At 29.8% G+C, this 23,658-nt stretch overlaps 1 protein-coding gene across 2 annotated transcripts in view; it reads left to right on the plus strand.

Moving 5' to 3' along the window:
• The window catches only part of LOC129965346 (chondroitin proteoglycan 2-like), a 36,946-nt gene extending 14,589 nt beyond the window's left edge, over positions 1–22,357 (plus strand). The window contains exons 4-9 of one of the 2 annotated variants that reach the window (XM_056079174.1): positions 7,923–8,132; positions 9,407–9,616; positions 11,467–11,691; positions 14,016–14,243; positions 18,091–18,300; positions 22,137–22,357. In XM_056079174.1, the coding sequence (XP_055935149.1) occupies positions 7,923–8,132; positions 9,407–9,616; positions 11,467–11,691; positions 14,016–14,243; positions 18,091–18,300; positions 22,137–22,159 (1,106 nt within the window). In that variant the 3' untranslated portion in view covers positions 22,160–22,357. The remainder of the gene's footprint in view (positions 1–7,922; positions 8,133–9,406; positions 9,617–11,466; positions 11,692–14,015; positions 14,244–18,090; positions 18,301–22,136) is intronic. The other variant, XM_056079175.1, reaches the window with a different exon arrangement.
• Positions 22,358–23,658: the final 1,301 nt, after the last annotated feature.

Here is a 23,658-nt window from a genome sequence, read left to right on the forward strand (position 1 = left end):
TAAAGCAAAATCTAAACATATTAGAATAAATAAACGATTGGAGAATAAAAATACGTCCAGAAGCAGTAAATATAAATAGAAAAATATTTTTAAATAAATGTTGACAGAGATGAAGAAGAAGAAGCAATAAATTTTATTACAATTATTATAATTTTTTTTCTTCGTGCTGATTCATATATACCGATATATTAGGATGACAATATTCTATCTATAGTAAAATATAGATAGATAGACATTAACTTCTTTAAAGCTTAAATTAAATTTATTATCTATTTTTAGAATGGATAATTTACTAATAAGAAATAAACGGAATAGTTTAATTTAATATTTGAGTGAATATTTAATTCAAATAATATTTAATCGACTTTCAATCTCGAACAAAAAGTTAAAAGTTCTGGAATTTAATCGGTTAAATTGAAACATTCGGTCTTTTTAAATGTGTAACATAAGTTGAAGAGTAGAATTCATTTTCACTATTCTTTTAATTTAAAAAAATATAAACAATACACTCCATTTTCTCATAAATTTGAGATATTTAAATATTTAATACAAATTCGGGTTAAATTTAAAACCTTTTTTTTAGTTAGGAACAAATAATCAAAATTCGCAGCTATATGTTCTAATCCGGGGCTTCTGATCAGTTTAGTTATCAGGTAATAAATGATAATGGTGAAATGCTAGCGTTCTTAAGATCGTTTTATCGGGACCTTAAGACTAATGGAACACCAGATCTAACGGTCTGATGCGAAGATTAGAATTTATTATAAGGTAGCTAAATTCATTTCCTACATTCCTGTATCTTGGGGAAAAAAAAGAAAGAAAAAAAGTAAAGAGAAAAATGAGGAAGAATTGTACAAAAATATGACAATAATAAGACATTAACAGAAATTATCTTAATGTTCTAAGAAGTAAATGTATTCTGCAGCATTTTCTGTGAAGGCATATGTAATTCATTTACATTAGATTCCTTAAAGGATTCTTTAGGACAATTAATTAATTAGCAATTACTTTAAAATGCATTACAATTTCAAACGATTAAGACTGTATTGCATTGAATTCGTGATACTATGACTGAATAAATTTGAATGCCATAGCATTCATGGCCTTGTTACGTCGTGATGAAAATGAAAGCATTCACATCAGCAAACATATTAACAATCCCAATAAACTCTGCTGAATCCAGAAATAGCTATTTGAAACTTAATTCTTAAATGAACGCTTCTCTTTAAGAACATACCCAATTTTGTTTTCTAAAATATTAGGAGAATAAGATTAAAGTTCTAATTTCTATTGTTCCTACGAGGTACATACTGAAAATGTTATTAAATCAATTTATAGTATGTTCGTGGCAACACCAGCGCTTATGAAAAAAAAAAATAATAGTAATAAATTGATGGTTATAATTTTGGACTGCATGCTTATTTTGTTGGGTTTTTTTTTTCGCGAATTGAGATACCATATTTTATTCTGGAATGTTTAATTAGAAATTAGTGCTTGAAAAGTAAGGTATTTAAGTTTTTATTTATCATTATTCACAATTTTTTTTAATTTACTAAATCTTAATGCTGCGGATTGACAACAAGCTGTTTCTTCGGCATAAACTATACTTAAAATAAATATGATTTTTTAAAGAATTTTCCCATGATTCATTCAAAAAAACGAAAATAAAATTTCTAAATCAATTTTTTTTAAAAAATCAAGCATTTAAGGATTAAAATAATTATTTATTTGACATCTACAATGGCATCAGAAAGACAATTCATCCTGTCATTGCTTTTCATAGAAATTAAATTATGCATATAACTTAAATTTAAATGAAATAAAATAAAATAAGATCGTATTAATTTTGTTTTCCATTTATATTAATGTTAATTGATAATATCCGGCATTGTTCGAGATTAAATGATTAAACGAGATTATATAAAATATTAAAATATACAAAATTCTTTTATCGTCTGAAATCTTTATCATTTTCGATCATATGCTTTTAATTAAAATTAGAATATAAACTGAACCAGACGATATTTAAAACCACTGATAGCTAATTTTTTTTCCATATTTTGTTATATTAATACTACAAACGTTGTACACAAATACTGAAGTATAAGAAAGATTATCTTCGTTTCCACGACCAACTTAAGTCTATTTATAAACATGGTTAAATCATTATTTCGTAACCAATAAAAGTATTGTCAAAAGACATATTTGAATAAAAGAGCAATTAAAAAAATCGTGATAGAGGAATTCAAAGTGTAAAAAATATAAATTTTTTATTAATTTCTAATTAATTGAATGTTCTAGTAGTTTTTGTTCTTCAAAAATTTGAGAGCATTCTTTCTCATGTCTTATATAAGAAGTGTGAAAATTTAGTCGAATGTGGCCTAGTTGTTTAAACGATGCATATATATGACCTCAATGATTTTTATTTATATAGATATAGATACTTATATTTAAAAAAATGCTGCATACTTCTTTTTTTTATGAATTTACTATGAATCTATGAATCTTTATTTACTATGAATCCAATTTCCCTTATGAATGATCATCAGTTCAAAATCCTAACTATGACGCTGAGTGACGACATTCATGCTACTCAAATGAGTTGCAGTGACAGCTTTCGTGTCATGAAAGAGGAAGTGGAAATCCCAAAATGTTTGGGCGCTGTTCAAGTCATTATAATGAACGACCGTATTTCATCATCTATTAAATGATCATGACTTATGGTCTTGTTGATATAACCGTTGTATGGTTGGCTCGGTGCCAATTTTATTGTAATTGGCGGCCGTTCATTCAGATCAATACACTTTTCTTAACTAGCGATCTGGATTTCCTGTGAATCATTCTCGGCTCCGCATGTATTTCACGAAACATTTGCTGATCGGAGAACAGTTTGATTTACATTTTGAACAATGCAGTTAAAGTTTTGAATAAATAAAAGTGTACATCGAAAGTAAGAACTGTTTTTATTAACATTATAGAAGATCGGTGACTTGTTTGCAAAAATGCATGTCTAACTAATAAAGGTCCATAATATTTAGTGTGATCGATAGTGAACGTTTAGGGGAAAGTGGAGAAATAAGTAAATAATATTATAGGAAAAATATGGCGAAATAGACTGTATTTTTAAAGTGAAATCATACACGAAAAAAAAATTCCTTTCTTGTAGCAATATGTAATGCATGTCTTGTATTCGGGAACAAAACATGTACTAAATAGGCACTAATACAAGATGTATATAACTACTAACTATTACCCGCGACTTCGTTCGCGTGGAAATTTTGATGTATGTGTATAAGAACTGACCTAGACATCTTGCGCCTTAATCAGTGCCTAAGCTCTGTTAATGATTAAGTCATTGTCAGTGTCATCCAGCCTATGCGCGATATCTTCTGATAAAGCGTCCTTGTATTTATCCCACAGCTTGAGGGAGTTTGATAGTTCGCAAGTGCTCACTAAAATTGCTAACAGGTCATTGAGAGCAAAACGTCAACGCCGCCCATCACCGCCTGGTTGCCGCGAATGTCCTGCAGGCTGCAGTTTAACGTCTCTAATGCATGCTTGTGTATAATTGTACACTCGTCCCATCATATTAACTTGCACTGCTGCAAAAGGACTCCCTGGCCGCTGTTTTTGGTAATATTGCATATTGGGGTATCTTTTCTTACAAGATTAAGCGGCAGTTTGAAAACGGAATGTGCCCTCCGGCCACCGTTTAACAATGTTGCAGCAATGCCCGAGGAACATACAGCCAGAGCTATATTGCGGTCCTTGCGGAGTTAGCAGAAGATTCAAATCAAATCCGTATTTTTTTAAAATCGTCTATTTTATTTATCGATTGAGATAGCTACAACAGTATAATACACATAATTTTTAAACTTTCAATTAAAATGAAAATACAGTTGACAACAATAAGAATAAACTGCGCATGCGTGAATTTTCAACACCAATTGGAGTAACGCAAATGCCTGAATTTTCTACACCAGTTGGGGTAACGCAATGCAGATTAGAAATTTTTAATTCCCATTATTCTGTTTAATTTTAATTTAAAAGTTCTTCAGAATGAATTCGAAAGATCGATTAATTAACAATGTTTAATTTTAAATGCATCAAACACTAAGAAAGTAAACAGAATCGTTTGAAATAATCGATTGAAAAAATGTTAAACCCAACCTCATTAGCGTGGAAAAAAAAAAAGACTGAAGCCTTACTCATTTGGCGGTAGTGAAATGAAAAGATTTTTTTTGACGGGAAAGTTAGTTTTTAATTAATAAAAAATTAACTGGAATAAATAGTAGCCTATGTCCTATTCCAGACTATAATCTATCTCTGTGCTAAATTTCATCCAATTCCGTTCAGACGTTCTGACGTGATTGACTAACAAACAGAGGTAAGTAAAGAAGTGTATCGCCTATGCATACCACACCTCTTGCTATTTGCTCATGCGCAGTTTGAGATTTTCGCGCATGCGCAGAATAATTAAAACCGCAATTATAAAACTTTTTTTATTTTGATATGATTTCAATGTACTAAAACCTTCCGCAATAAATGCCCTACAAAATGGTACAAATATCTCCAAAATGAGTTAAATATTTCTCGAGTTTTTCGGGTTTCAACATACAGACGCTTTCAGGAGACTTCATTTTATGCTATGTATAGATACATTTCTTAAGTTAATAAAGAGAGCATTTTTGTTTGGTTATTAATCGACAATCAATGAATTTAAATTATTTAAAGGTTCTTATAGCTAATAATTTTTCAACGATTATGAATCTAGATGAATATTTACAACTGCAGCTGGTGTTTAGGATATTTTTGAAATATTGCCCCAATTCAACAACCTGCTGCTGACTTACTGGTATATAAAAAGTATTGTTCGGTTGAAAATACATAGTTAAATGAAAGTCACAACTTCAGAAATAAGAGTTTACATATCCCAAACACTTCTATTCATCGCGGTACGAGATCTCTTGAAAAGTGGATAGTCTTGTCTTTGCCTACAAAAGAAAAGTTAGAGGGCGTTACTCTCGTTCTAGATATGTTCTCACAATTTTTTTTCTCTCATTCTGCTGCGTTTTATGAAATAAAGAATAACCGAATGAGTAGATCAAGCCCAAATCATCTTTATATTATTATTATGCCACTAATTAAAGCTATTTAAAAGAAACCAAAAAGTTTAGTAGTTTATTTTCTGGTTTATTAGCAAAAGAACTTACAATTATTATTATTACTTTACGAGGTAGAATTCGGAGATTCTTGAGATAATTCAAGGTGAAAAGCTTCGAAGCATATTATTTCTATTTTTGAATCTTCCATATTTTTCTCCGTTTGATGAATGCTTAAATCTATTTTTTTCGACCATATACAGCAAGCAGCCTGAAGAATGGTAATTGATGAGATAGGAACTAAGCGTAATAGAATTCAAAGGTTCTTAATTGTCGGGCCAATGGCGGATTTTCGTCTAGCAGCAGCTTAGGGCCGCTGAGCTGAATAGAGATGCAAGTTATAAAAATATCATTAGCTTAGTAGCAAAATAAATAATTTCGTAAAATTACAAATTAGTTATAAAATATTTGGATTGTAATATGTGTTTACCTTGAATTATTAAAATCATTATTAAATAAATTATATAATTAACTGCCTATTTATACACTATATTGAAATACGAGTAATTTTATTAAACGATTATTTCACATTGTTCTTAAAAGACCCTGTAAAATAATATTTTTCAATTTTGTAATTAGATGAAGTTTATTACTTCCATTAAATATATTCATAACAATTAAATGCTTTTCATTAACCCTTTCTAGGGCCGTGGGAAGTAAGCTTCCCACCAAATTTATCAATCTTTGTATGAAATTATGTAGGTTGGCATAAGTTCTGACAATTTTCTTTAGAAAGACAGAAACTTAGATGCTTCAATTCTTTATCTTACACAAAATGATGTGCCTTTATTTGTTACTAATTATTAATTAACCAAATTAATTAATTAATCAAATTAAATTTATCTAATAAGTTAAATGAATCCCTTTCCTTATTCTAATTTCAAGCATAAAAATATTTTAACATAATATTTTTATGCTTGGCCCTTTAAAGGGTTAAATTAAGGAAACATTAAGAAATAATTATTGTTAATTTTTCGAAAGTTTTATTGCTTTAGTCGTTATGCATGTTAAAAATTAAATTAAAATATACATATTTTGCAAAGTTATCAAAAAATTCAAACTAATTATGTTGAAAATTTGCTCAAATTTGATGTCGAATTGATTAGCTAGTGAAAAAGGAGTCTTGTAATGAGTTATACCAAGAGCCGCAAAATTCTTAATCTGCCCAGAACATAATTATTGCATGATATGTGGCTTCGTAAATACTAGTACTTGAAATGTACATTATGGTTGAAAGATACGAAACAGCTTGAATATAAAATAAGAGCATGCGGCGTGTTCATCATCTTTCATCTTTTCTTTTCTTCCTTCCTTCCTTTTTTTTAATTTACGTTCTTAAAATAATGCAATTTTGTTTAAATTTTTATTATTGCACTACAGCATTTCTACCTTTTCAAATTTTTCAAGCTAATATGAAATTTTTTTGAATAATATCTATTGTTCTCAAATTTAAAATTTGTTTTAGCTCATGACTACATAACATCTATATTTGTACACGTTTACTTATTTTAATCCATGACTACACATATCCACATTTATGCATGTTTATTTATTCTGATTCATGACTGCATAATTTCCATATTTGTACAAGTTTATCTATTTTGACTCATGACTACACGATGTCCACACTTGTACATATTTATTTATTTTGATTCATGACTACATGATATCTATATTTGTACTCGTTCATTTATTTTGCTTCGTGACTGTACAGTATCTACATTTGCTTATGTTTAAGCAACAACAAGTTAATATTGTAATATATAAGTGAATATAATGAAATAGATGGAAAATTATTATTTATACTCAATTACTTGTTAATACTATTTATACTTTTTAATACTATCCAAATATTTTATAATTCGTAGAATCTGTGTTATTTAGAAATTATTTGTTTAATATTCTAATCATGAACAACTTTTTAATCGACATATCTGCCTTCCGTTTTAACTCTGCTGCCCAAATTAGTCATTTAGTTAGTTATTTTCTGCTGAATGTCAACAATTTTCATTAGTTTCTAAAAGCCTGATTGTAATAATAATTTCTTACTGTAATTTATATTTAATGTCAAAACTTGATAATCATAAGAACACAACATTTTCTATCATTCGAATGGAAGGAAGTATTTGTGGGGCAGTTCTGGCTCGCCCTTTAAGTCTGCAGAGCTGCAATACCTTCTGAAATATTTAATACCTTCTGAATATTTTAAAAGCTTATTTTTTCGTTTCTAAGGACATATGGTTTTTTTTTTTTTTTTTTTTTTTTTTTTTTTGCACATTAAGAGTTCTATGAACAAAGAAAATGAAATGATAATAATGAAAGCAATAAACAAAAAATACAGAAAATGAAACAATAAGTAGGAAATCCGTAAGTTGGGGTTATTCCGAGAATTGCCACAGAAGGGATCAAAATTCATTCATTACGCAGTAGTGCCATAAAATTGAAGGGCATAAGCCAAAATTCCTCTCTTTGAGTTTGGCGATGACTGAGCTGCTCTGGTTGCAGTGCAGATTTGGCACATATCCAACTGTGTGATACTATAATACAATTACGATAGTTAAGAAAGTAAAATTGTTTTTCAAGAATTGTAATTTAATAGTGTTCTTTCGTGAAGTATTTTTTGCAATATTTATCATTTTTTTAAAGTTAGTAGCCACTATTATCTGTTTCTATTTATCATTTAATTAAATTAATAACATCGTTAAAATGTAACGTAACTATTCCTTATCAATTGATCTAAATCTGTTATTTTTCATAAAGAATCACAAGAGAAACTTGGAAGAGAAACCACCGAAGAATGTCCAAGCGAAAATCGAGACCAACCAGTGCTTTTACCTCACAAAAAAGATTGTGGAAAATTTTATATATGCGATGCAGGTGTTCCTCACCTCAAGTCTTGCCAACCTGGTTTGCATTTCAACCCAGCTCTTCATACATGTGATTACCCGGAAAACGCTGGATGTGATTCAGGTTTGTTTGCTGCGTATTATTTCTCAAACAGAAGACTATTTAATGCCATTGCTTACATTATGCATGATTACAAGAAACAAACATGTAGTTAATTTAAATTCATTCAGTTAAAAGTTGAGAGAATAATGCGTTTTAAAAGCATAATGAATAAAATGATACACACTGATTCTGAGATTCATTTGAAATAAAACTGCTGTTGGAAGACCCAAACTTGAGACACTTCCAACTGCATTATGTTTTTGAAATCATATTTTATAGTAAGCATTAGTAAACGAAAGAGTTTAAATAAAAATGTTATATGTTGACAAAGACCATTGGCTTTTTGGGGCGTTAATTCAGCAGACCGCATGGTTCTTCTTTTCCTTCGGAGAATAAGACTTTTGATTGGACGGTCCTCTTCTAATGCACCGCTACGTGCTACGTAAAGAAGTGACGCACACTCACTACATCTTTTAGAGTATCCATTATGGCAAAGCATTGTCCGTAAATTTAAAGAGTGTTTCATTAATTTCGTTTATTGCAGGATGTTGCAACAATAGCTAAAACTCGAATGCTTGTCACTCCTTTTTCCCCTCCTAGCAATCAGCATCAATGCAGATACTGAGATCAGAACCTCGGGCATTGTGATTAGTTTTTGTTTTTCAGGTGGCTACATTTGAGTTGTAAGGTCGGGTCCAGTTACTTCCACTTCCACAATGGGATTAACCTCCTACAGGAGGAGTTATTCCGTAATCGCTGATGGCCATCAGAACTCGGTTTCAATTCCTATTTTTGTACAATCGCAATGGAAGGCATTAAGTTTACTCTTTGCACGCCATCAGATCGGAAATAACTTTCGTTATGATACTGCTAGCTGTAAGGCCATGCTTGCTTTCCTACTTAACGAGTTTCCAGAAGATTAGACATTCTAAACATATACTCTCACCAAACAAAATTTTCTGGTTAAAATACAAATAATATTTATCCCCGTTCCCATGACCCGTTACCTTTACGGATATGATTGTTAGGATTATGTTGCCATCTGATCTATTGCAGGACCACTCTCGCCTGTGGACATCAATCAAGGGCTTCTCGCAAACTATCAGTAAAATGAAAAACATCAAAAACATCAAAAAGTCCAGAATAACCACAAATGAGGGGAAAGAGGGGGAAATGGGCCGAACGAAACGCGAACGGGGCTTTTGATTAATCAACGTATCTTAACTTGCCACTCTTGGGTGAATATAATTTTTTATTTCAATTTCAAGTAATTATGCTCTTTTTTTTTCCCCCAGGTTTTAGCAAAAAAGGAAGAGATGGTTTTGATATTCTATGCCCGGTGAACGAAGACGGCAATCCCATTTTAAGACCACACGAAACAGACTGCAGAAAATTTTATACTTGTAATAATGGAATCACACTTGTACACGTCTGTCAGCATGGCCTTCATTTTAATGCAGAACTCCAAGCATGCGATTATCCGGAGAATGCTGGTTGTGAAAAAGGTTAGCCAAAAAAGTTTACTTAATTTATTTATACTGAAATCTCTCAAATTTTTGACTTACTTTCATCCAAAGTTATTTTTGCAAGCAAACGAATATATGACTATCAAATATTATGAAAATCTTTGGTAACTAGCTGGTCCATCAAGGATAATAGCAGGGATTTAATTTTAACTAAACCATTTATGCATTTCTTGTTGATCATAATTCCTGCAACAAAATATTTTTATGCATTAACATGTGATAATCAATATATACAAGTTATTTCTGTAACTTTATACTTTTCTGTTTATTGTATGTTCGGAGTTTCCAAGATAATCAAATCCTATGACAATATTGCGACGTTAAAACGTTATTGTCTGAATAATCCCTCTTCTAATTACGTGTTGTCTTTCGTGTGAATGGGACTTCACTTTCTTATTCCGTATGAAAACTGTGCAGGTAATGTAAACAAAATTTCTTTTTCTCAACTTTCAGCAACGAAAGAAAATCACGAGTCAAATCAAATCAAATATTTTATGAAATAAGGGAAAAGTTTTGATTTCTATTTTTGTAATGAAATGTCTTTTTGAAACTATCCAAATAAAATTATTTTTAAATGTTAAAATTAAAAATAATCATGACATCTAAATTGATACCAATAAAAATTAATTAAAATTTTTTTTAAATGATGTAGAAATTATTTTTTTGCAATAGTTACTTCTTAAATTATCCCAGACAAAAAAAGCGAAACTCTTACTTACTTTTTAATTAATTGAAAGTCGAATAAATTTTTTAAAAAAAATTGCTCTGAGATGCGCATTTCTACTCTCTAAGGTTTATTTATGCCAGATTTAGTAGCACATGTGTATCCCTGCTTGAAAAACAAATGAAATCGAAGTATATGCCATTAACTGTAATTGCAAATTAAATTTACAATAAGGTAGAAAACGTAAAAAGAATTACGATGCTTATATAAATTTGTTTTTTACATATGATTGTTTTGTTAATTTTTGTTTCATAACATATTTTTTCTCCATTCTGTTATTTTCATCTGTAAATAAAACATTACATCTATAGCATTACAAATGCGATACGATATCTATTTCTTTTCTGAAATATGCGATCTTTGTTTTGCTCTCTCGTGTACGAAATATGCAAAAAGAAAGTATTTAATTGCCAAAAATTTGAACTCGAGATTTTGATTAATCTGCCCGTTTCAGAGGTCTGTGGGTCCGAAAAATACATTTTTGGGATCATGCCTGTCTGTCTGTCTGTCTATGAACACGATTTTTCAAAAACGCTTTGAACTCAAAGATGAAATTTCAGATATGCTCTTTACACCAAATTTGTAGATTTCTATTCATTTTGAATCCATTTAGCGGAAGTCTGTGTGTCGGTTCTCTGAATATAAGTTAACATGATAGCTACAAAATAAAGAGCTTGATGGAACAAGTTCAATTACAAACTTAACATTTAAATTAGATATATGTTTCAAATGGAGCAAAATCCGCGAAGAAATTGACCGTCTATCACTTTGCACTTCTAGTTCAATGTAAATGCGATCATTCAAAAAATGCAGTGACTTAAATATATCAAATTTGATATGTGATTTTTTTACTGCAACATCATTTTTATGTCAAGCTTTGGTTTCTGTCTGGAAAAATAAGCTACCCAAAATACATATTCGGTTTCTTGGAACTTATGTATTAATCGCATCGAGCGATTTATCTCTATCTTTCTTAACTATTGCTCGCCAATACCTTGAAATTAATAATACACATGTTCATGTATTGGAGAGTGTACTGTAAAATTTCAGATATACCACTTCATTGGTTTTTACAGTATTATTCGAAATTGGCCTCTTTTTTTAGGTGTTACCAAATTGCCAAAAGGAAAAGAAGGTAATGAAATTCCAAAAAATCAATGTCCGTTAGGGCAAGATGGAAAACCTGTGTTGATACCTCATGAAACGGACTGCAGAAAATTCTACAGTTGCAATCAGGGTTACCCCCATCTTCTTACTTGCCAGTCTGGACTTCATTTCAATCCAAAATTGCAAGCGTGCGACTATCCGGAAAATGTTGGCTGCGAAACAGGTTAGTCCTCTTCTTGTTTTCCGATTTTCGAAATTGATGAAGATAGAAGATTAGTCTTGTGAAATGTTATCTCTATTTCAGAACCAAAGGAAATGATTTTCACGCATTTAAGGAATGATGTATACGTTAAAAAAAAATTACGACTGAATAAATTCTATTTGAGAAACAATTTAACTGCCTTAGCTTTCAAAATTAGTTAACTTTTTGTTCGATTCTTAAACTATTACTGTTATTCAAAGGTATTTAAAATATAAACATAAATTGCTGTAATCTTTCAAAATAAAATATTTGAATAGCTTAAAAATCGTTTGGAGTTGAAAATTATGATACATATTTTTATTTTTTCTAAATTCAAAGGATATTTGAAAATATGTGTGAATTCCGTAAATGAAACAAAATCTTTCTGGAGGTTATTTATAAAGTTACTGATAATTTGTTATCAGGTTCGTGATGCTGATAAATTATTATCGAATAACGATATACTCAGTCGAGATTTTGCTGTGTACGTTTCAAACACAGCACTGTTTAGTAAAAAAACAAAACAATACTACGGCTTTTTTTTGTAATCTTATTTACTCAACGTTTCCATACCATTGGCCTTTAGAATTGGAGTTTTATTGCATTTTCGATAAAATATTTTTTAGGCTTTAAGCTTTCAATCTAATATATATTGACAATCTTTCGAAGCACACTCGTTTAAATATTAATAACTACTTTTTTTGCAAATGAAAGTGAATACAAATTAAATAGCTTTTACTAAGTTTTACTTGAAGCTTTGTAAAAAGGATGGAATATTCTAAAAAGTATAAACAAATGTTTTGTAAAATAAAATTTTAATAAATACTAATAACTTCAGTAACCATTATTTTACAAACTACACTCTTGCATTTAACAGCATTTCATACTATTTTTAATTGTTTATTTAAGTGAGTAATTAAATTAGCTTTAGGCTTTATTGCTATTGTATCGAATTCATTTTCATTTCTTCCTAGATAAGGTGAATTTAATATGGGAGCTTTTAATCCTTTTTCTCTTATATAAACGCATATGGAAACACTATGTTTGTAAAGGTTTCTTTAACAACATATAACATCTTTCTTTTATATAAATGAGTTAACTACCCTAAGATTCGTCCTTGATGATTTAGAACATTATAAGCTTATAATAAAAAGTACAAACACAGTTTTAAATCATCTCCCTTGCTTATAGTATAAAATAAGATAAGCAAAAAAAAAAAAATGAATTGTCACTTTGTTTGCACTTTTTTTTATATGAAGGTGAGGACCAGAGGCGCACAAACTTTTGTGCAATGGCCCAGTTTTATAGCAACCGAATCTGTAGAGATTCACTTCATCCATGCCCAGTGGCGGATTGAACATTTTGCGGTCCTAGGCAAAACAAATAAAGGGTCCGATTTTAGTAAATGATCAATTTACTTTCACTTTTTTAAATAAATTTAATTACGTATAAGCTTATTGTAGTAACAAATTTTAGTAACTTTTAAATTTATTTATTTTGAAATTATTTATTTAAAAATAAAGCAATGCAATTCCTTAAAAATTAACTATAATTATTAGTTAATAATTATTTTACTCTCAAACATAAGAATTTAATTGGTATGAAAGACAATATATATAATTATATATAAAAGTATATTATATATAAACAAATAATGCATTTCAAATATAACATTAAAAATTTATATTTTAAAAGACCTATCAAATGAAAAATAATATAGTCAATTAATGACGAATTAATATTCTAATATATTTCTAAAAAATAATTATACTTTAATTTATTTAATCGTTGAATAATTATTTAAAAAATTCAAAATAACAATTCACCAACATTCAATATTGTAGTCCTAATATTTTATAGTTCATATAATTTGTATTTTTTACAAATTTATTTATGTGATAGTATTTTTATGTTAAGTATTTCCAATTGGTCTCTCAGCTTTCCATCTTTAAATCCAGCCGCCTAGGGAGCTGCCTAATCAAAACTCCTTATCTATAGAGCATTGAGCATTTCCAGAGATGAACAGCACGTTCTTTCTGAAAGAAACTTTAAGGGTCAAAAGGAAATTTGTCAAGAAAAAAAAAACAATTGTTATTAAAAAAATATTTTTAATGTGTGGTTTGATGCAGATTTCCAGCCCACATCACTTTTTTGCAAATTGTAGAAAGATAATACGTTTTATATCTCGTCGTGATCCACCATAAAAAAAGTGATTCGCTACCAATCAGTGTTTTGTAACCCACAGTCCGTGAAATTTTAGTCTGTGTAATTCATTGACATAATTGCTATCATATTATTCTTTCAAGATGTCCCGAATGAAGAACCAAAGGGAAAAACAGTTCATGACGATATTTCCAATGTATGCTCTGGTGTACTGAAAGGGAAAACAGTTTTGATGCCAAATCCCAACGACTGTTCAAAATTCTTCATTTGCGATTCCGGAGTTGCCCATCCGAAATCATGTCCTGCCGGTCTGCATTTCAGCGTTGCCCGTCAGGCCTGTGATTACCCAAACAAAGCGCAATGCGACAAAAGTAAGGATGATTATATATCAATGATAATTACTTTATACTGATTGTGTATAACCGCTGCTAGTTGCTTATAATTTATGTAATCTGAATATGGAGTGTCTCAAAAATATGTGTACAGTCTGAACAGCTATTATATAAAAAAAATTTTTAAAATTCATTGAAGTTTCATTCTTAAAATGAATTAATATACTGATTATTATACATTACCCAGTTTGAATTGATTGTAAATGGTAAGTTTTAAAATTTTTCTTGAAAATGTGATTGGTTAAAGCTAATTAATAGCATTGAGTTCCTCCTACACTTCCCAGATCTCTCTCTCAGTTAGTTTCTTCGATGGTATATCTTGAAACATAATATTTATTGCTCAAGTCCAGGTATAAATATGAGCTGAGAGTTGCAAAATAAGTAAATATATTAAGTAGCATGCTCAGAAAAATGTCTGCAGTTACTTTATACAGTTGGATTCCTTCAGACCATGCAATTATATATATATATATATATATATATATATATATATATATAGCTATACTTTACCTAGCCACAAATTTCTTATAATTATCTAATTTGTAATTTAATTAAATATCAATGTATCTTTCATCAATGTGCGACTTTTAGTAAAAGTAGAATGGATTTTAAAGAGGCGGGGGGGGGGGGAAGAATGTATCCTCGAATTGGTGGCCGTGCACAAACCCTAGTCTGCAAATAGAATAGCTGAGCCATCGCTAGTGCGTATTTATTTCTTCATGAGCTAATTTTAATGCTTTTCTGAGACTAGTTTTCGAGCAGCTCCAATATGTGCATTTTTTAATTATAGACTCATTTTCTGTTTTCTTTCTTTATTATTAAAATTATTTCGTTTTTGATGTTCATCTAACTCTCATTTTAAAAAATAATTCACCAGGATTGAAATCAAGCGTTTTTAAAATAATTTCAGAAGATTCTGCAACCTTAATAGACTAATCTCTATAGATATTGCTTTTTTTTCCTTTTAATAGGGATAAAATTAAGCGTTCGTAAAGCGCTAATATTAATAATACTAATTAGACTATAAATACTAATTGAAAGTTTTTCTTCAACTAGTATTTGTTTTAGACAGATGATATACGTTTAACTTTTAAAATATGTATCATAGTGACAATTTACAATAATTTACTTTGAAAAGATTAAGATTGTAATTTTTTTGAATAAAAACTTTTAAGATCAACTATCTTTTCTAAAAAAAATTGAGCAGAAGCAACAAAATCTTTCTCCTTAAAACTTCATCACTCAAATTTTATTTTGGCAGTTTTACTTAAAAATTTTTTATTAAAAATTTTGATAAGCAACATATCGGTATACTAATGGGATTTTATTATTATTCTCCACATATTGTTCCAATATTTAGATAGAGGACTAGGAATTATTCTTACATGAAATTATGTATTTAATTAAATATTTACAAAACTTGCAAATTCTTCGTTCTTCAAATTTTGAAATATTTTCGCCCAAATATTACAAATTTGAATTTTTCCACCATTTTTTTGTAAACAATATTTTGAAGACAGTAAATAAAATGTGTCAGCTATAAACAGGTTTTTTTTTACTGCATCTTCGTAAGGTAAAAGATTTTAGAATTCGCGTAGAAAATGTGTAGCATTGCAGATCGACCATTAACTAATGCAAATGTCTAAGCACTGGTCATAATCAAAGACTCCTCAATATTCTTTTTTCCATTTTTTCAGATACTATAAATTGAAATTAAATAATATAATTGAAATTAGATACTATAACTGAATATGCAACTCGGAATCAGGGCCCGACTTAGCCTAATTGGGGCCCGGGACAAAAACTTCTTTGGTGGCCCCGCCCTCAGCTTCACTACTTCAGTAATGAAGAACGTTCATTAAAGAAGAAGATGTAAAATAAACTTTCTTTGATTTGGGGGCCCCTCTTATGTGGGAGCCGGGGGCAACTGCCCCGTATGCCCCTGCCTTAGTCAGGGCATAAGGAATGGCATGGCGAGTCGTCATAATCAAAAATTCTTCAATATTCTCTTTTCCATTTTTTTATTTACTATAAATTGAAATTAAATAATATAATTGAAATTAGATTCTATAACTGAATGTGCAACTCGGAATCAGGGCCCGACTTAGCCTAATTGGGGCCCGGGACAAAAACTTCTTTGGGGGCCCCACCCTCTGCTTCACTACTTCAGTAATGAAGAACGTTCATTAAAGAAGAAGATGTAAAATAAACTTTCTTTGATTTGGGGGCCCCTCTTATGTGTGAGCCGGGGCAACTGCCCCGTATGCCCCTGCCTTAGTCAGGGCATAAGGAATGGCATGGCGAGTCGTCATAATCAAAAATTCTTCAATATTCTCCTTTCCATTTTTTTTATTTACTATAAATTGAAATTAAATAATATAATTGAAATTAGATTCTATAACTGAATGTGCAACTCGGAATCAGGGCCCGACTTAGCCTAAGTGGTACCCGGGACAAAAACTTCTTTGGTGGCCCCGCCCTCTGCTTCACTACTTCAGTAATGAAGAACGTTCATTAAAGAAGAAGATGTAAAATAAACTTTCTTTGATTTGGGGGCCCCTCTTATGTGGGAGCCGGGGGCAACTGCCCCGTATGCCCCTGCCTTAGTCAGGGCATAAGGAATGGCATGGCGAGTCGTCATAATCAAAAATTCTTCAATATTCTCTTTTCCATTTTTTTTATTTACTATAAATTGAAATTAAATAATATAATTGAAATTAGATTCTATAACTGAATGTGCAACTCGGAATCAGGGCCCGACTTAGCCTAAGTGGGGCCCGGGACAAAAACTTCTTTGGTGGCCCCGCCCTCAGCTTCACTACTTCAGTAATGAAGAACGTTCATTAAAGAAGATGTAAAATAATCTTTCTTCGATTTGGGGGCTCTCTTATGTGGGAGCCGGGGGCAACTGCCCCGTATGCCCCTGCCTTAGTCAGGGCATAAGGAATGGCATGGCGAGTCAGGGCATACCCTGCTCGGAATAAGGAAGCATTATTAGCATAAATCTTATTAATTAACATAATTGTTCACCAAACTTTTAAAAAAATTTGACATATGGTCTTTATAGCAAATTTGTAGATTGCAAATTTGAGTAAAATCTATTCAGACGAAGTTTATCTGTTCGGTTGTTTGATTATTCGAATTTAAGTTAACGCGTTAACTATAAAACGAAAAAAACTAAATAAATAAGATCGATAGACACTTGTCAAATTTTGTGCCCAATCCCACAACAGCTTGACCGTCTGTCAGTCTGCCATTCAAAAACACGTAAAATCGATAGCGGCTTGACTTAAATCAAAAGTGGCGTGACTTAAAAGTACAAAATTTGATATGTGATTTTATGACTATAACAGTAACTCTGTGCCAAATTTTTTGTTTCGATCGGTTGGGAAAAACGCATCTAAAACACAAATTCGATTTTCAGTTACTATTAATTGCATGTCAGGGATTTATCGTCAAAACACACCAAATTCATACCAAAAGTTAATTCTTTGTAACTATTATACGCCAATGATATAGAAGGCATTCGCTGGGATAACACCTTTATTAGAGAGTATGCGACAAATTTTTGGAGACCACTCCAGCTGTTTCCTTTTCATCAATCATACATCTTGACAAAATTTTCAAGTATGTCAGACAATACGTGTTATCGTGTTAAAAACCACAGAATAACGGTTATTTAAAATAAAATTTTTAAACTTACTAAATCTAGTCATTAATATATTGGTCACTCAAACTTGCTTCCATTCGTTTCGAAGCGCCTGTCATTATATCGTTCACAATTAATATCATCTCATTATCAGACTTCAAAATTTTTTTTCTCTAGTGGGGATTCTCCGGTCAGTTGGTGAACCCAGTCCTTATTGCCCAGAAGTTAACGGAAAGATTCTTATATTCTATCGGCATCCATCCAACTGCTCCATTTACTACCTTTGCAGCAATGGTTTAGCGTACGAATTCGTGTGTCCTGCCCGACTCCATTTCAACCTCCGCCAAAAAACATGCGACTACGAGGAAAAGGCCATGTGTCCGATAGGTAAATGACGTTTAAAACTTCTCAAAAATGAAAAAAGGATCGTGCAATAGTTTGCGCTAAAACAGAAATTCGTAAAATACAATGGCATGATTCTAAATAAGATCATAACATTGTTTTAGGGTAAAAGAAAATTGGGAAAAAATTTTAATAAGAGAAAGAAGAGAAATTTAATAAAATCTTATTACTTATGATCGAATGGCAACAATCAAATGTAAACAAGCCACCGTTCGAATTTCAGAACTACATTGAATTTAATACTTCGTTTAGTTAATTAATGGAGCTGTACAATGTTATTACAAATGCTCTAGGGATGGTTCTCTATGTCAACAGAAAGTACATTCAGTCAGAGGAAAGAAGATATAAAAAAAATGAAGATATAGTTTTCAAACAGAAAATTTAATCAAGCGCAAAAATATGTTTAATTGTCGTTGAAAATTTACCGATAAATAATCGTTATGACTTGCTTATGAAAACTGATGTTCACATCTTTAAAAACAATTATCTTGTATAAATTGTCTCTGTATTATCTTAAGACTTACAAAAGTATCATTTTAATTATTACAATTTTATTTTAGTACAAATCCTTCTTTTTTTATTTGTATTTTTAATTCCATTTTGCATAGAATTTAGTTGAAACGTTATGATGGAATTCAAGCTCATTCTTCAATAATTTTAGTAGCGTGCCTTTATTAAGTAGTAAATGAATGTAATTCCATAGTAAATTTTCACTTTTGCCTTTATTTCGCACATATACGCTTTTTAATTTTCTGTAAACTGATTCAATTCATTTTTTCAATCACGAACAAGCAAGGCAATTTTTTTGAAAAATGCATTAAACGATGCAAAGGAAAAAATTAATAGGTACTGGAAATACTAAAAATTTTTCTTTCAAAATATTCAAACGAATCAGTGTATTGTTTGAAACGGTTTGCATGGTATCGATAGGGATTATCTATAGACATCTAAACATAACTATAAAGTGATGATAAATTTTTCTATTCGTCTCTAAGTGTTTCAGAAAAATAATTCGCTTCAAATACATTAACTTTAACTTCGTTAAATTTGAAATTGCAATAAGACTTCAACAAATATTCCACATGGTCGCTAACTTATGAATTCAGATATCTTATTTTAATATATCTTTTCGAAACTAAATCGAATGTAGAAATAGTTTTAGGAAAAGAAAAATTATTTAACAAAACTATAAGTGTTCAAAACCTAGCATATCGTCTTATAACAGCTGAAGATAGACTCAGAAATTGTTGCCCCTTCCCTCTTTGGGTATCCAAACAAAATTGAAATTGATTATCTAACTTTTTAGAACAAATAACGCTTTATATTTGGAATGTGTGATTTAAAATTTGGACTTTTTCATTAATATTATAACTAAGTGGTTGCCAATGTGGAATTACAGCATTCTTAACTTTTTCAGTGTATAAATTTAATAACACTGTACACTTTAATTAGGATTCTCTTTGTAAGTAGAATACTTTACTGAAGGACTATTTTCCCCTTTGTTCCCAAATTCCTCCTTCTGAGCATTCTCGCTCCTTATTATATTGTTTAACCTCTCATTCTTAACAATATTCGAGTACAGATATCTCAGAATACTAGAACATCGGAATTTCTCTTTCAAACATTCCCATCATCTTCAAAAACTGTAATGGTAGCCCGTGCTCTTTATGGGTTAATATACAAAAGAGAACCCCACTTACTTGATTATTGTTAAGTAAATGTCTGCTCGGATATCTTTTAAGAGTTCTTAGAAAGTTTCTAAAACCTATTTGGGAGAGAGTCCCTAATGGACAAAGGAAGCGCCTTGGATATTCAGTCACATCTAACGAAACGGAGAGGAAATTTCTCAATGGTATATAGATGTCTCGGGCTTCGCACCGTATTTTTATTGAAAGGGCGTTTGAGGCAATTCAGTGTTGTTAGAATTTAAGGGGAAATGGAGTTGTCGAAAAGTGCCGTTCTAGAGGTGTTAGATATAGGATTTTACTTGTCGTAAAACAATATCCGGGACCAAAATTTTAAAATAATGGCTTACTAATGTTAAATAACGAAAAAATATATATAAATATTGTACTATAAAATGCTTAGTTTTGAAAAAAATTTGTACAAATTTTATTTTGAATTTTTAATATGTGATTAGAATTATTTGCCAGGAAAAAAAAGAATAAAAAATCAATAAATGCAGAACATTTTTTTCTTTCACAATGCTTTTCTCATATTATGTTCTTATATCATGTTTATAAATTATTTTACCTTTACTATAGCGTTCATTATTTCTATATCTGAATAACAATAATAAATAATCTAACAAATCTCTCTTATTATTCTACATTTTTTTTTCTATTGGATCATGTTATATAGCTAGAATCATACCAAATGATGCATTGAATCGAATTTCTTTACATTATCATTAATCTTTTTCTTTTTCTTTTCACTAACAGATTTTAGATATCGGCTGCAAACAGAAATTTTTTTGTTTTTCTTTGCCACTTTTAACGATAATCTGAGAATCTAGAATTCTCCAATCCACATTTTTTTTAGCCATTGCTGTGTTATACAAACAAAAAATACCAGATATCTCTCAACTGGCAATGATAAATATTTCGCAATTAATTCCTCTTTCACATTAGGTATAATGTAAATGACAGTAGCAGATACTACAATAGCAGACTTTCGACTAGGCAGCTACAGAAGGCAAATAACTTGAGAGGCTGCCACAACTGACTAATTAAAAATCTTAATTTTCTTAGTTGCCAATTAAATATAATATTCAAATTCTATATTTTATTTATTTTCTTATTAGAATATTTACAAATATCGGAAATCTAGTTTAATAATATGCTGTACAAACGTAGATGCCGTGATTGGAGTCATAATAGATAAGTAAAAACAAATACTTTTTCATAAAACTAATAAAAATTTTAAAAAACTATCTGAAATAAATCAGACATATTAAAAATGCGTTGAAACGTGAAATTAAATCGACCAGTTCATTAAAAGAAAGGCATCATAATGTATGCTGCCTAGGACTACAAAATACATAAATCCGCCAAGGTTGATTTACCACCAGGAATTATTTATTTGCATATTTTGAGTTCATTTTCTTAATATAGAGTATATTTTCAAGAGCTAGATAAACTTTTTAGCACAATGCGAAACATCAATATAGCTTTCATCATTTTTATCTTATGGCTTTCAATGATTCGATATAATATACTTTTGTTAAAGTATTGGTAAATGATGCAACATTGGTGTAAATTCATGCTCGAATTGTGTGATGCGCAATTTAATTTTGAAATTCTTTGCGCATCCTCCAGGAAGAAGGTATGGTGCCATACAATAGCGTATAACAATATGCAGTAAGGATGCACAGAAGTGCTTTTCTTATGACTATGGCGTTACCTGAATTCACTTCTTTACTAAAACATGTTCTATGACTCGATATTGCTATTTTTTTGCATCGAAATTTTTAAAAATTTTGTAAACATTTTCTCATAAGAAATTTTTTTTCATTTTTCATTTCATCTTCTAATTGCCTATCCTTTTATATTTATATTTAATCTTTATAAAATTTCTTCAAATCCAGAGGGAAAATGCAGAACTTTGCTGATAATTATTTATTATTGAGAAACTATTAAATTTCTTCGAAAATTGTCTTTGCACATGGCGCTTAGATTATGCTAATTATTATGTGAGTTTATTACTTTTTGATGTTAAAATTACTTCACAAAAAAAAAAAAATCTTTTAAGTGAAAATTTAATTTTAAGGATGTTTGAATTCTTTTATCATATTTAATGCTATTTTACATTTTTTTTTTCAGATTCTTCAAGCAAATATAATTGACTTTGAAAGAATTTCCTAGTAGAAGACGTAGACTTTGTATTCCTTTCAAAGAAAAGAATTTGCTTGTTTGTAGATTAATTTTTAGACTTAGACTTTGTATTTTAGAAAACCAATTTTGCTTTTTCTTGTCTGTATTTTATACTTTTTAAAAATATTATGAAGTATTATCAATAAATATTGCATTTCTTTTAAATAATGGTATTTGTCAGCAATGTTTTTTTTTTTTTTTTTGTTAAAGTTTTCGCTGTTTTCACTTTTTGAATCAATTTTCAGTACTGGCATATATTTTAATAGACATTTGCCTAGGACCACCAGGTTGATGGCGACGTAAGCAAGTCAATTAAAAATGTTTTTCAGCCTAATTGTCGAATAAAAAATATTTCAAACATACAAATCTTATGAACCATTAATTATTAGAAATATAAGATATGTTTGCATTTAATTCATAAAATCATTATTAAATCAGTTAAATTGTCACTAATTACATATTTATTATACATTGAAATGTTTTCTTTTAACTAGGTATGCTATATTCTACTTGAAAAGTTCTACGAAATGAAAATATTTAAATGATACATTTGTTTGGGTATATTATTTCTTTATAATCTTTTACAGCAATTAAATGTGTTTATTTCTAAGTAAAGAAGTCATAAACTAATAATTATGTTTAATTTTTCAAGAATTTAATTATTTTATTCATTTTATGTAAAAATAAAGAAATCATGATATATTAAAAAAAAACAAATCTACATATATTTTTACAAAATTATTAATATGAAAAAGTCAAATCATTAATTAATTAAATTTTAAATATAAGGAAAAGTTAAATTAGTTAAATATAATTAAAAGTTAAAACCATTTTACTAAAACGAGAGCTTCTTTAAGTGCACAGCTTATAACTGCAGAATGTCGAAATCCATTAATGATTTTTTAAAACAATGCCTCTTTTAATAACCAAATCAATTTAATTTCGCATTTCAATATATTTTTGATTTAACATGTTAATAATTCATTTTAAGGTAATTTTTTATTTCGTTAATTTTATGAAAATGGATTTATTATTTATTTATTTATTATGACCCAAGAGTACGCTGCGTTTACGTTTGTACAAAATATCATTTAATTTGAAGCTCGGTACTTATAAATACTGTAATAAGTCAATTAACGTAATGAAACTTATCAGATCCTGACTATTTTCACTTGATAACGCTTTAAATCCTGATATTTTAGAATTTAACACATTATATTATAATCCTAATATCCTAATGTTTTTTAATTAGCATAATTTTTATTTTTTACGAATTCATTTATTTGGAAGCTAAAAAGATTTTTTTTTTTTAAATCGATCTGCTTATGGTCCTTTCGCAGCTGCCTATTCTGCTTTGTCGGAAATATTTCACTGAATGGACAGGCCGCGGTGGCCTGGTGGTAAGGTCTCGGCTTGTGAGCGGTAGGATTTCAGGTTCGAGACCCGATTCCACCGAAGAACCGTCGTGTAA

This window comes from Argiope bruennichi, chromosome 4 (assembly GCF_947563725.1).
Source record: "Argiope bruennichi chromosome 4, qqArgBrue1.1, whole genome shotgun sequence".
Classification (NCBI taxonomy): domain Eukaryota; kingdom Metazoa; phylum Arthropoda; class Arachnida; order Araneae; family Araneidae; genus Argiope; species Argiope bruennichi.